Source organism: Salminus brasiliensis, chromosome 1 (genome assembly GCF_030463535.1).
Source record: "Salminus brasiliensis chromosome 1, fSalBra1.hap2, whole genome shotgun sequence".
Classification (NCBI taxonomy): domain Eukaryota; kingdom Metazoa; phylum Chordata; class Actinopteri; order Characiformes; family Bryconidae; genus Salminus; species Salminus brasiliensis.
In genome coordinates this window covers 5,195,762-5,208,590 of record NC_132878.1, presented here as the reverse complement: position 1 = coordinate 5,208,590, position 12,829 = coordinate 5,195,762, and the positions used below count along the sequence as shown (strand labels likewise).

The 12,829-nt window shown below is 45.5% G+C and overlaps 1 protein-coding gene across 3 annotated transcripts in view; it reads right to left on the bottom strand.

Annotated features, from left to right (window-relative positions):
- LOC140573633 (astrotactin-2-like) overlaps nucleotides 1–12,829 on the bottom strand; it is a 789,110-nt gene that overhangs the window by 537,020 nt on the left and 239,261 nt on the right. For all 3 annotated transcript variants that reach the window (XM_072693130.1, XM_072693216.1, XM_072693294.1), the window contains exon 2: nucleotides 9,875–10,062. In XM_072693130.1, the coding sequence (XP_072549231.1) occupies nucleotides 9,875–10,062 (188 nt within the window). The remainder of the gene's footprint in view (nucleotides 1–9,874; nucleotides 10,063–12,829) is intronic.

The window sequence follows — 12,829 nt, the reverse complement described above, 5'->3', positions numbered from 1 at the left end:
TAGTAGGCAGTTGCAATAATATGCCAAATGGCTGCTATGATATTCCAGGTGGTTGCTATCTTGTTGCTAGGTGGTTAGTAGGCAGTTGCTATAATATGCCAAATGGCTGCTATGATATTATAGGTGGTTGCAACCCCACACCTAGCAACCACTTAGCAACACAATAGTAACCAACTAGGATGACGTGGCATACCCTGGATAACATAGGTAACAACTCCAAGCAATATTACATCAAGTGCCTAGAAACACCATGGCAACCACCTGGAATACCGCAGCATCACAGGTGGTTGTTATGGTTTTGCTAGGTGGTTGCTATGTTGTTGCTAGTTGGTTAGTAGGCAGTTGCAATAATATGCCAAATGGCTGCTATGATATTATAGGTGGTTGCAACCCCATACCTAGCAACCACTTAGCAACACAATAGCAACCATCTAGGATAACGTGGCATACCCTGGATAACATAGGTAACAACTCCAAGCAATATTACATCAAGTGCCTAGAAACACCATGGCAACCACCTGGAATAGATGGCTTTGGCAACCACCTGGAATACCGTAGCAAGCACACAGTAACACCATACAATCAAAACACCCCAGTGACCACAAAGCAACAGTCATACAAACCTCCACACACACACACACACACACACACACATCTAAGATTGAGATGCAGCTACAGATTCTGCTCTCTGCCACCAGCTGCACCTCTATGTTTGTTTGTGTGTTTAATGTGCGTCTCGCTCGGCCTCGACTTCTAAGGCCGAAAACAGATAAAGCTCCCTGAGAGCTGCTCCGGCGATGGCTGAATGGTTAGCGATAGGTGATAATAATCCGGCACGCTGCACTCACTCACCGCTCCGCTGCCAGCGCAGCCGGGGAACTGGATCTGTCGGCACTGACTGTATTTATTCCCATTCAGTTTCGAGACTGTACTGCACTGCACTGCACTGAACAAGTGGCTCTGTCGAATGCAGAAGATGCATTGGGGCACACTGCTTCAGGGGAAGAGCATAACTCATATGCGTCAAGGCTTCGGTTGCACATGGTGGGGTGTAGTGCACATGATATCTTCTATACTAGGTTTCTATTAAACGTGGTGGAGTATAAGTCAAAGAACATTCTGTAAACATCCATGAGATGCTCTTCTCCAGAGCGACTTACAGAAGAGCTTCACTGTTCACTGTTCACTCAGAAAATACCCTTCGCTAGTTTGTATTGGCTAGAATCCAGAAGATCCTTCTAAGCTTAGACTCTACTAAATACAGAGGTCAGTATGGAGACCCTAATGCTCTACATACTCTACACTCTGCCTCTAAGTCCTCTCAGAAGAGGAGGAGGGTCTTCAGTCTGGGTTTGAAGACAGCGAGCGTTGGACTTTGCTGTTCGGACACCCAGGGGAAGTTCGTTCCACCACTTCGGTGCAGGACAGTAAAAAGTCTGGACGCTCGTCTTCTCTGGATCTTAAAGGATGGCGGGTTGAGCCGAGACCATTGCCAGTGGTTGACCATATGTAGAATAAGAATCAGGTGCAGAACATCAGCAGCTGCAGATGATTAGAACATGGTTACAGAGGAGTCTGGAGAAGCCGGTCTTATTTAAACCTCAAACATTAGTTTGGTTTGCTCATTCTCAGCTTTTTAGTATCACGCTACAATTCCCATGATAAGATCCAAACATCTATCGCACATGGTTTAGTATAGCTCATATGCTCTGTTTCAATTATGCATTGGAATAAACAGCCAGACACCTATTTCTATTAAAATTAGCAGTTTTAGTAGTAGCAGCACTGGCAGTAATAGCAGAGCATATGACCAAACATATTTCATTAGTGTCAACACAGGCTCTAAAAGTGTTACCCACCTAGTAAGGCAAAATGCACAAATTGCTGCCAAACATTTACAAAAGCTTGGGATGTGCAGAAGACTACATTCTTTTTAGCCAACTGCTAAGCAGCCTGGACGCCTTATCAGCCAACAAAATTTCCACACAGTACCTGAACGAGTGACTCTAGCATATGTCCCAAGCTTTCATGGACAGGGTACAGTATAACTCATATGGGAATTCGCAGGAACCATAGATCCTAACACTAGCAGTGATGGTAGCACATCCCATAATAGTGCGATTGCTAATATTTGTGGAACCCCTTCCTATGAAGTCATTGGGCTACTTTAAGTTGCACCCATTGCTGACACAGATGTGCAAATGCTCGCATGTACAGCTTGTCTAGTCCCTGTAGAGAAGTACTGCCAATAGAATAGGACTATCTGGAGAATTGGTGGTATTGGAGGTATTAGGCCCCTCAGCACTGAGCTTAGGGGCAGTGGGACTGTTCTCCATAATGATGGTGGTGCTCCAGCCAATACTTTTAGAATGAGTTGGTGACCATCCAACATCCTGACCTTACTAACGGTCTGGTCACTGGATGCAATCAAATCCTCAAAGCAATACACCTCCAAAATCTAGGAGAAAGCCTTCTTCCCTGGACAGTTGAGACAGTTCCTCCAACAAAAGCAGGACCAACCTTGTGGGGATAGTGGTGGCTCAGCGGTTAGAGCACCGGGCTATTGATAACAGGGTTGTGGGTTCGATTCCCAGGCTCGGCAAGCTGCCTTGAGCTAGGCCCTTTACCATCTCTACTCCCTGGGCGCTGGAGTTGGCAGCCCACTGCTGTGTGTGTTCACTACCACAGATGGGCCAAATGCAGAGGACACATTTTGCTGTACATAGTACAGTGACAAATACATCACCTCTACTTTATGTTTTTTAAATACCCTTGATTTTGGAAGACACAACGAATGTGCAGGTGTCCCAATACTTTTGTCCATTTAGTATGTATACATTTAGTGACAAGGGAATTATTGAGGTCAGGATGTTGGATGATCACCATGCAATAAAGTGTGCAGTGTTCTCTAACAATGTCCAACTACTCCACATGGTTACAACCGTGCAAGCCTATTCCAGTTAGCACCAACAGTAGAGTCAATATAAGAGCCTGCAGGGCTTTGACATTTCATCTCATTCCTTTGGAGCACAGTGAAGCCACTCCTCCTTTGCAACCTTTGGTGTTTATATATGTGGCTCACGTCTCTTCCATAGCACTGCTCCCGGAATTGTTTTACAAGTCATTTTCTCCCTCGTATTCCCACACAAAACATGTAGCTTAACAGCCAAAACGGTTTATGAGAGGAAAGCGCAGCAGCAAAGTGGTTGGAGACCACCACTGTGGGCCTGCCACCTGAAGCCTGCTTTTGATACCTCGCAAGCAAGGATGAGAAGCTAAATCAATGGAGTGTTGGGTAAGGCCCTCAAGGCAACGTCGTGAAACAGACAAAACATTACACATGCAGCAAGTGGAGCCGCTCTAAACGATTATGCAAAGGCGAGCGGATGCCCGCCGCATGCTAAAAGGCCCCAGGGCCAAGCTGCGTCTGACCGGTCTTTGCTAAACAAGCTAGAAAACCCAGCTAACTTACAGAGCTGTGGGGCAGAACGGGCAGCTAATAGGCACCAGATGCAAACAACAGACTCTGGCCTGGATTGGGTTTGTACACATGGGCTAAATTTAAACCAATACAAGATCGTGGTGGTGGTGGGGGGGGGGGGGGCATATGGGGGCATTGCTGAAGCCGAAGAGCAACACTAGCTATTGAAAATTGCTTCACTGTTCACTAGCTAGTGCGAGTCTAAAGACACCTCTAAGCTTAGATACTGCTCAATATAGAAGTCAATACTGACACCTAGATACAGAAGACCTTGACTCTACAGCTAGATACAGTACATACAGTACTACACCTGAATATCAGAGGCAAAGTAAGCCAATCACAGCCTTTAATAAGTGCAGAATTAGTGTTGAGTTAAGAGCTCTTTAAAGAGATGATCCTCAGTTGGTGTTTGAAGCCCAGAGCAACTGTACTGTTTGGACACTCAGGGGACGTTTGATCAACCACCTTGGCACCTGAACAGAGAAAAGTATAGATGCTGGTCTTTATACATCTTAATGGATAGAGGGTCAAGTCGAGCCACATTTGGAGCTCGAAGGGCTCTTGGTACAGGTCAGGCCTTGTTGCGCTTAGCTTCTGAGGCTAAATGCAACAGCTACTTTGGGACATAAGAAGCATAACAAGGCTAAAAAGCTAACACCAGGTTGACCAGAGATAGGAAGCTAGGGGTGTGTAAGCTAACCCTAGCTGACTATAAGCTTTTCAGCTACCTAACTGTACACCACACAAGGCGACACAGTGAAAGGACAGATAGATACTAGTCTTTATACATCTTAATGGATCAAGTCGACCCTTAATTGATGAAGTCGACCCTTAGTGGGTCAAGTCGAGCCACATTTGGAGCTTGAAGGGCTCTTGGTGCAGATCGGGCCTTGTTGCGCTTAGCTTTCAAGGCTAAATGCAACAGCTACTTTGGGACAATGTGGAAACAAGCATAACAAGTCTAAAAAGCTAACACCAGGCTGACCAGAGATAGGAAGCTAGGGGTGTGTAAGCTGACCCTAAGATGACACAATGAACAGCACCACTATCTGGCAAGACTTTTAATTAAAATTAATTTAAAAAGATTAAGTTTAGTAGTTCTTGTTACAGTGCTAAGCTATTCTAGGCTTGGCTATGATACGCTGCATGGCTCCTGTGAGCCTCACTGTGCAGAGAACAGTCAACCAACATATCAGCTATGCAATTTTCCCAGTGACCGAGTAAAGGTGTATGTATCTTTATTTTACCCATCTATGGTAGTAATGGGTAGTATGCAGCCTACTCCAGCACCCAGGGAGCAGAGAGGGTGAAGGGCCTTGATCAAGGGCCCAACAGTGGCCAACCTGTCATCAATAGCCCGTAGCTCTAACCGCTGAGCCACCATTGCCCTATGGTTGTGGGGCGATATTGTGTGTACTGTTGTCTCCTGCAAACTGCATGCATCCAATTCCACCTTATATAAGCTTGGCAAGCTATGCCTGCGTATTCTTTATATATGCATGCATGCATATGCTGGGTGGACTTCGCTAACTCCCCATATTTGCTTCGCTGCCCATTACAATATCCCATCGGAATAAACACGGCCTTGAAAGCACGAGAGCCGAGGCCTCCTCATTTCATCCTCCTCGTCCTCCCTCCTGCTACACATTTCAATAATCTCTCTCTCTCTTTCTTTCTTTTGCTCTCTCTCTCTCTTTGTCTCTGCATGCTATCCGGAACAACTCGAAACCTTGAAACTCATTATCTGAAGCTGCAGCCTTCTTAGGCTGTCTGGCTGGTCCTCCAAGAAACAGCGGAGGCAAAATTGTAACCTATAGCGCGATCATTATCCTGGCATGCCAGTGTCTTCACGGCATGAGTGGCAAGTGTGCCAATTAAAGCAGAATAATGCGAACCACCCTCTGTCCCCAACCCTCCTCCCCCCCTCGGTGTAATTGTGCCTAATGCAGCACGATTAGCTTGTTACACAAAGTGTTGTCTTTGATGACGGAATCAGATGGGAAATGCAAGACTGTCTGGTTGACTCTAATGTGGTTAGAAAGTGATATCCGGCTTCTGGTACAGAGCCTTTACAGAGCCTTGACAGACGCTTCCGTGGCAACCTGATCTCACCCTAGCCGTAACAGAACCATAGCACACATTTGCACCTTTTGCTAAGCAGGGATCTCTAACACAGCGCTGCAGTGCTGCTGAGGGAAACGTCGACCCCCGAAATCTTGCAATACACTCAAACTACAAACACTTCATATTCATAATGGGTATATGAATGAGGCCTGGTTACCCGGGAGACTATAGAGTAGGCCAATCATACACAGGGTCTATTAAAGGTAACTGCCCTCCCTGGGGTGTTAAATCGCCCTTTATACGGTTCTGACTAGGGCAACAAACAAGTGAGTGCAAATCACCCTGCTGTACTGCAAAATCAATGAAAATGAAGACATGAAAGCACATGAAAGCCTCTGACTCTTTAAAGAAGCCCAGTTTTTACCATAAAAAATAAACTTATCTGGATTGCCATGTATGTAATTGCTATGTATTAGTCAGGGGTTACTAAATGCAGACATCCAACAGGGTAAAAAGCTCATTTCATGGTTGCCCGAGTGCCTCAGCAGACTAATATGCTGACACTACTAGGCCTAAGGATCACAATAGTCGCCATCAGTAGTCGAAGCCTGAGAGAGCACAATTGGCCATTCTCTTGGCACGGATGGCACAGATGTCTGTTGGCTGATGTATCAGGGCTTTCCTCTGAGCACATTGGGGGCCTAGCGACAGTGCATTGGTGGCTGATTTTACATGTATTGGAGGGGGCATGTGCTTGTCTTCATCCGCCTAGCGAATGGGAAGAGGGGGGGTCCTAGTGAGAATGCCACATTACAGGATTTCCGAGCAAACACACAACGGAGTCTACTTCCTTACAACATTGCTACAACAACATTGCACTGTTTATGTTTTCTCAACAACCTTTGTCACAGCCTCATCATTAGGTTGCATTACCCTTTGACAACTTTCTAAAACTCCATAAGCGAGCACACCAGTCAGTTGTAGCAGATGAAATGACGAAATCTGACTGATGTCAAAAGAGCATGGTAATAGGGTACCGAGCAATGGGTGGTAGCATCTCAGAAACCGCTAGCTGTGTGATAAGTTCTAGAGCCGCTGTAGTGAAGGTGTACGTTGTACATTGAGCGCCTCCTAATGGCATAACAGTGGTGCCCGATGGGCCATCAATGCCAGAGTGGCTAGTGGTACAGAGCAATCGACACACCACTGTGGAGCAGTTCACTCTATAATGAACCTAATACAGTCCATGGCACAACATCTATGTAATGCATATGATGTTAAGGCAGTGGTGGCTCTGCGGATACCCGGGCTCATCAAAGCTGCCACTGTCGGGCCCTTGAGCAAGACCTTTCACCCTCTCTGCACCCCGGGTGCCGCAACAATGGCAATCTCGTCTTGCTAGTGTCTGCCATCTGAGCCAAGGGTTATTCCTACTAGGTGGGTGGTAATATTATTCTGATATGACTGTGTACACATATATACTGAGGCAACGGTATTTTAATGCAATGAGTCTACAGCTACACACACAAGCATATTACCAACGCCTGTTGACATCCCTTATAAATAACCTGCAAATACTGTGACTTATTCCAGCCATGCGACGCAATTCCAGCCTTTTCCTTTACCAAACAGACTCAACACGCTGCATGTACAAAAGTTATATCACTCAGAACCAAAAAGGCTGCGCTGGCGTTCGTGATTTAGCACAGTGCATGCTTTCCGAAGCTTTGGTTTCGACGAGCTTAGTTGCCAAACGCAGCTTCACACACACACACAAATGCACAGAGACTGGCGTAGAAGAAGTCATTTCCGTCACACATCTCTGGGCTACGTCCTCGTGACAGAAGCTGTGCTTCTGAGCGGCGCTTATCAAGCTGCAGATAGTGAACCAGAGGGAGGAGAAGAGGCTGAGTGACAGCTCAGTGCTGGAAGAATAGAGAGCATGTGCCTTGAATGTGTCACAGAGTTGACAGAATTACAGTTAATGATGCTCACTCGAAACGCCACAGTATGCCTGAGGCCAAAAACCCACACACACACACACTCTCACACACACACACACACACATTCTCAAGAATGCAGTGTGTTTTGCTGATGGGACGGGCAATGGCTAGAAGATTCTCCGCCATCCTTTTTACCATCGCTTCTTGGACGGTGTTCCGCTGTTTCTGGCCCAGAAGGCCATTGTATGTCCAGAAAAGGCCTGGAACCCAGTGAAACCTAGACCCGGCGCACCAATCCGGCCACTGAGGACGATCAAACCGAGCAGAATTTGTCTTCTTTAAATGATCCTCTAGTGGGCATCATATGTCTTAGAACAAGTGCTAATTGTTGTTCAGGGACTTGTTAACACTGCCCCTGTGGGTTCACTTGTCTCCATCTATCTAATTATGGCACTATGAAGTTGAAACTTTGAGAAATTCCACACAGCTGACAGGAAACCGCGAGAAGTTTAAGGTTTGATCGCAATCTTCTGGGAGGTAATGGGTGTCTAGGCGTATATTTATATATATATATAAAGGAGTTACTGTACGAGGGACTGGGGTCCTCTGCTCTAATGCGGAGGAACTTGAAAGGAACAGACACCCATTCAAGTTCCTCCTGTGATGTAGCCTCCGTGAGTAGATGCCTTGCACATGAAAGCGTGGGATTCGAGGCACGTGCCACCATGGCTTGCTGTGTTTGCTGCTCCAATTCGAAATCCACATATTAGTGCTGGAGCAGCTAGCATTGAGATTAGCTCAGGTATTTGCCCATATTGAGTTTGCCCATGTTGCTTTTGATGTTCTCCTACACTATTTATGCAGAAAAAGCACAAGAGCTCTCTGGTAGGTGTGAGTGTGGACTCCAAAAAGTCCTTCAAACACATGCAAACATTAAGGCAGGGAAACTGATGTACAAGCAGTCAGAATGCTAGCGAGCTGGATTGGCTACTCTTAGCTAGCACACTGTTCTGCATGAGAAATGTCCACAAGTTGGTTCATACAAGTCCCGGTTGAGTTTCGGGTCTCTGGAGTCCGAGTCAAGTCTAGAGTCTTTACTGGAGAATTTGAGCCTAGTCTCATTATTAGCTGCAGGCTGTTGCAAAATGCCAAAGTAAACCGCTTCCAAAAACCCATCAGTCACAGCGTCCAAATGTTTGTGGACACCCCTTCTAATGAATGCATTCAGCTACTTTAAGCTGCACCTATTGCTGACACAGATGTGCAGATGTACACCCGGCTTGGATAGTCCCTGTAGAGAAGTACTGCCAATAGAATAGGACTCTCTGGGGCAAATAAACCTGAACCTAATGCCAGGTCCCTAATTTGGGACCCTAATTTGGATTGCCGATTGAGACCGACTCACGCCTCTGCCGACACGTGCAGCTAGCCAGCCAGCGCCCACCAGGCAACCAAGGCACTCAGAGGAAAGCGGCATGTACCTGGCTCTGATGCATCGGCCAGCAGACGCCAGTGCCTGCCAGCTCTGCACTGGAGTGATGTGGGGAGAAACTGCCATCTAACCTAACCCTGTAGAGAGCAAGGCCAATTGTGCTCTCTCTGGGCCCCAGCTGCCAATGGCTAGCAACGTGACCAGGATTTAAACTAGCGTAGTGACAGTGCTTAAAACGGCTTGACCACTCTGGGACCCATAAACTTACATGATGTTGGAAGAAACAAGGTGTCCAAATACTTTCAAACCCTGTACAGATACACACTACTACACATTCTAAACCAGAATTACCATAAAAACTGTTTGCTTGCTTGATTTTAACATGATAAATTTAAGGTCGCTTCCTGTAGCAGTAAAAAAATGTGTCATTTGACCAGGGGTGCCCACATTTTTGCTTACATTACCGTGTGTGTGCTAGTTTGGAGCTCCCAAAAAACCCTGCTTAGGGCCTCCAAAAGGTGTATTCCACCATTGTCCACACTGACCACATCAAGGTTGGTAAAAGAGGGAGTCCAAGTCAACTAACAAGTCTTGTATGACCCTGTGACCCCATCTCTGGAATGCCCAGACGACAATAAAACAGTCAGACATCTGAAAGCTCAACGTTTCTATCTTGGGGATTTGATGGGCAGAGCTCTTCGCAGTGCTGTTGTGACAAAATTTTTTTAAATGCATCTCAGGAAATGGCACTGCCCGAAGCCCAGAGCCTACAGTTTTGAAGACACCCTCCCTCGAGGTAAATTGAGGGCTTGAAGGGCTGCTGGAAGAACCTTTCCTCACCCCTTTGGAGAATCGGAATGCACTTCAGAATGGCAGCCGGGATTGCCCCCGAGGCTACGGATGGAGGAGAAGGCGGAGAGTGGCTTTCTCGCCCGAAATGGGAAATGCACTTACCATGACGGAGATGTGCAGCAGGTGCATGTGCTCGTGCAGGCCCTGAGCAGGTTCTCGCACCGTGGGCTGCGTGGCCTGGGCCAGCTGTTCCGGATTGCTCATGGACACATGGAAGAAAAGAGTCCCGTTCTCCAGCCACTGCTGCTTCCAGTGCACCTGGGAGATGTCCGCACTAGTGCCTGACATTTCTGCATCACAGAGAGAGAGAGAGAAAGAGAGAGAGAGAGATACTTAACACCAAGAGGTCATCTAGGAATCACATACAGGACGTAACCCATATGAAATCTACTCTTAGCTAGCAGACTGTTCTGCACGAGAAATGTCCACAAGTCCCGGTTGAGTTTCGGGTCTCTGGAGTGTGAGTCCGGGTCAAGTCTAGAGTCTTTACTGGAGAATTTGAGCCTAGTTTCATTATTAGCTGCAGGCTGTTGCACAATGCCAAAGTAAACCGCTTCCAAAAACCCATCAGCCACAATGTCCAAATGTTTGTGGACACCCCTTCTAATGAATGCATTCCGCTACTTTAAGCTGCACCCATTGCAAATGCACACACAGTTTGGATGGTCCCTGTAGAGAGGTACTGCCAACAGAATAGGACTCTCTGGGGCAGATAAACCTGAACCTAATGCCAGGTCCATTTGTACCTACGTTCTGCCTAATTTGGATTGCCGATTGAGACCGACTCACGCTTCCTGCAGAATAGGCTGTTGCATAATGCCAAAGTAAACCACTTCCAAAAACCCATCAGCCACAATGTCCAAATGTTTGTGGACACCCCTTCTAATGAATGCATTACGCTACTTTAAGCTGCACCTATTGCTGGCACAGATGTGCAGATGCACACCCGGCTTGTCTAGTCCCTGTTGAGAGGTACTGCCAATAGAACAGGACTCTCTGGGGCAGATAAACCTGAACCTAATGCCAGGTCCATTTGCATCTATGTTCTCCCTAATTTGGATTGCTGATTGAGACCGACTTACGCCTCCGCCGACACATGGAGCTAGCCAGCCAGCGCCTCTTTCTCTCGACTGCTGTAACGTCACCAGGCAACCAAGGCACTCTAAGGAAAGCGGCATGTACCCGGCTCTGATGCATCGGCCAGAGCACATACAGTATAAAATGAGATTGGGAATTTATTTCAAATATATATTAAAGTGTTATAAGTGTTATATTGGAGACATCTGCATGATATATAGAACATATACACATTTTTGATTGTAAATATAGATATATTGTACATATATGTAAATAAGTATTGATACATACACACAAAATCCTTGTATCTCAATTTTTCTGTTTTTCACTTTTTGACATAATGTGACAGTTGTTTTTCACATTGTGTCCAAATTTCATAATTAATAGAACCTTTTTAATTAGAATTTATTAAATTAAATTGAATTAATTGGCTATTTGTCATAATTCAGTTTTGTTTTATTGTTGCTTTTTACTGGTTTGCCTTTATTCAATTTGCATTGAAAATGTAAATTGTATACACATGCTTGTGTTGCTATAGTTAAAATATAACTTATTTTCATGTCATAATTTTTTCAAATTAGCCAACTGCTAAATATTAATTAAATACATACATGTTGGATATAAGGGAATGACATACCCTGTAGCTGCTTCTGTACTCTGTGTAAATAGCTCTGGAAGAATGAACCAATAGAAATTGTCTAAATTACTTGGGAAAAAAACTCTTATCTTATCTCTTAACTTCCAAACTTCAACATTAAGAACATTTTGCCTTCTCCTGTAAAGTCACCATTTTGGAGATATGAAATGTTTTAATACAGTCCCAGTCAAAAGTTTGGACACACCTGGTTGAATGTGTGCTGCTCATCATCTAAAAAACATCTGATCCAAATGCTACGGTGTATTAGGAACATGGGGAGCCACTGTAGGCCTATTTAAAATGTCAATCATTACAGTGTTAAAATTATACTATAATTTGTGGGTTCTGTTTTTTTATGAGCTCATTATCAAAGGAAAATAATCAGAGCATTTTATAGCCCTATCAAAATTGCATACTTAGTATTTATACATAAAAGGGCGTCCTTTGGCAGCTGTCATATTTAAACAATAGAACTGACTCATATGGGGGTCCATGCATTGTTGCACCTAGGGGCTGGCTGCAAACTGTTTGAGAACCCCTGCTGGTTCTTCTCGACAGCATTGCTCAAAGAATCCACTGTGGCAAGAGTCTGGATGCTGAATAGCCCCATATTCAGTTTACCTTCTAAAGGCTTTGCATTTGTGTGGGCATGAAATGACACCCACTTGAAGGACAGGTGGGCGAGAGGGGGTGCATGCTTGTATGTGTCAGATCAAAGGTCACACCTGAGACAGATCACTCTCCGGATTAGTATTCCGCACCAGCTCGTGCACTTTGCCCAGATAAAGAAAAATGGGGCATCAAAAGCCTATTGGCTCAGCAAATGCACTTTGCGAAAGCACTCTTCTGACTTAGACACCCCTATTCTCCACTTCCTTAAATTGAAGGTGACATTGTTGAATGTGTTCTGAATGGGCTCTGGCAGCGACACCGCTGACAACTGCGGACTTTGGTGTTTTGAGAAAGTCCAGGCATTTATTACTCCGCCAACACCCCGAAGCTTGCTTACCAGAGGCCCAATTAAAGCAGCAATTCAACAATGAAGCACAAACCGAGTAAACACGCTTAATTACACTGACGCTTTCATTATCCTCAATGACTTTTCTTTTTTTTGTCTGCAACTCGCCGTAAACAAGCGATGACATAAATCAGTCAAATCGATACGAACGGGGATAAGACAATGCTCATAGGTGCAGTTAGCGTGATCTATCAAACCAGGCCCATCATCATTACGGAGGGAAAGATGCCGCCTCAGTGAGTTCGCTCCTCGAGCCGTCCTCACAAATCACAGGCGAGCCACCCTAAACCTATTAAAACATTACCGAGAACTCCGCCTCAGCACT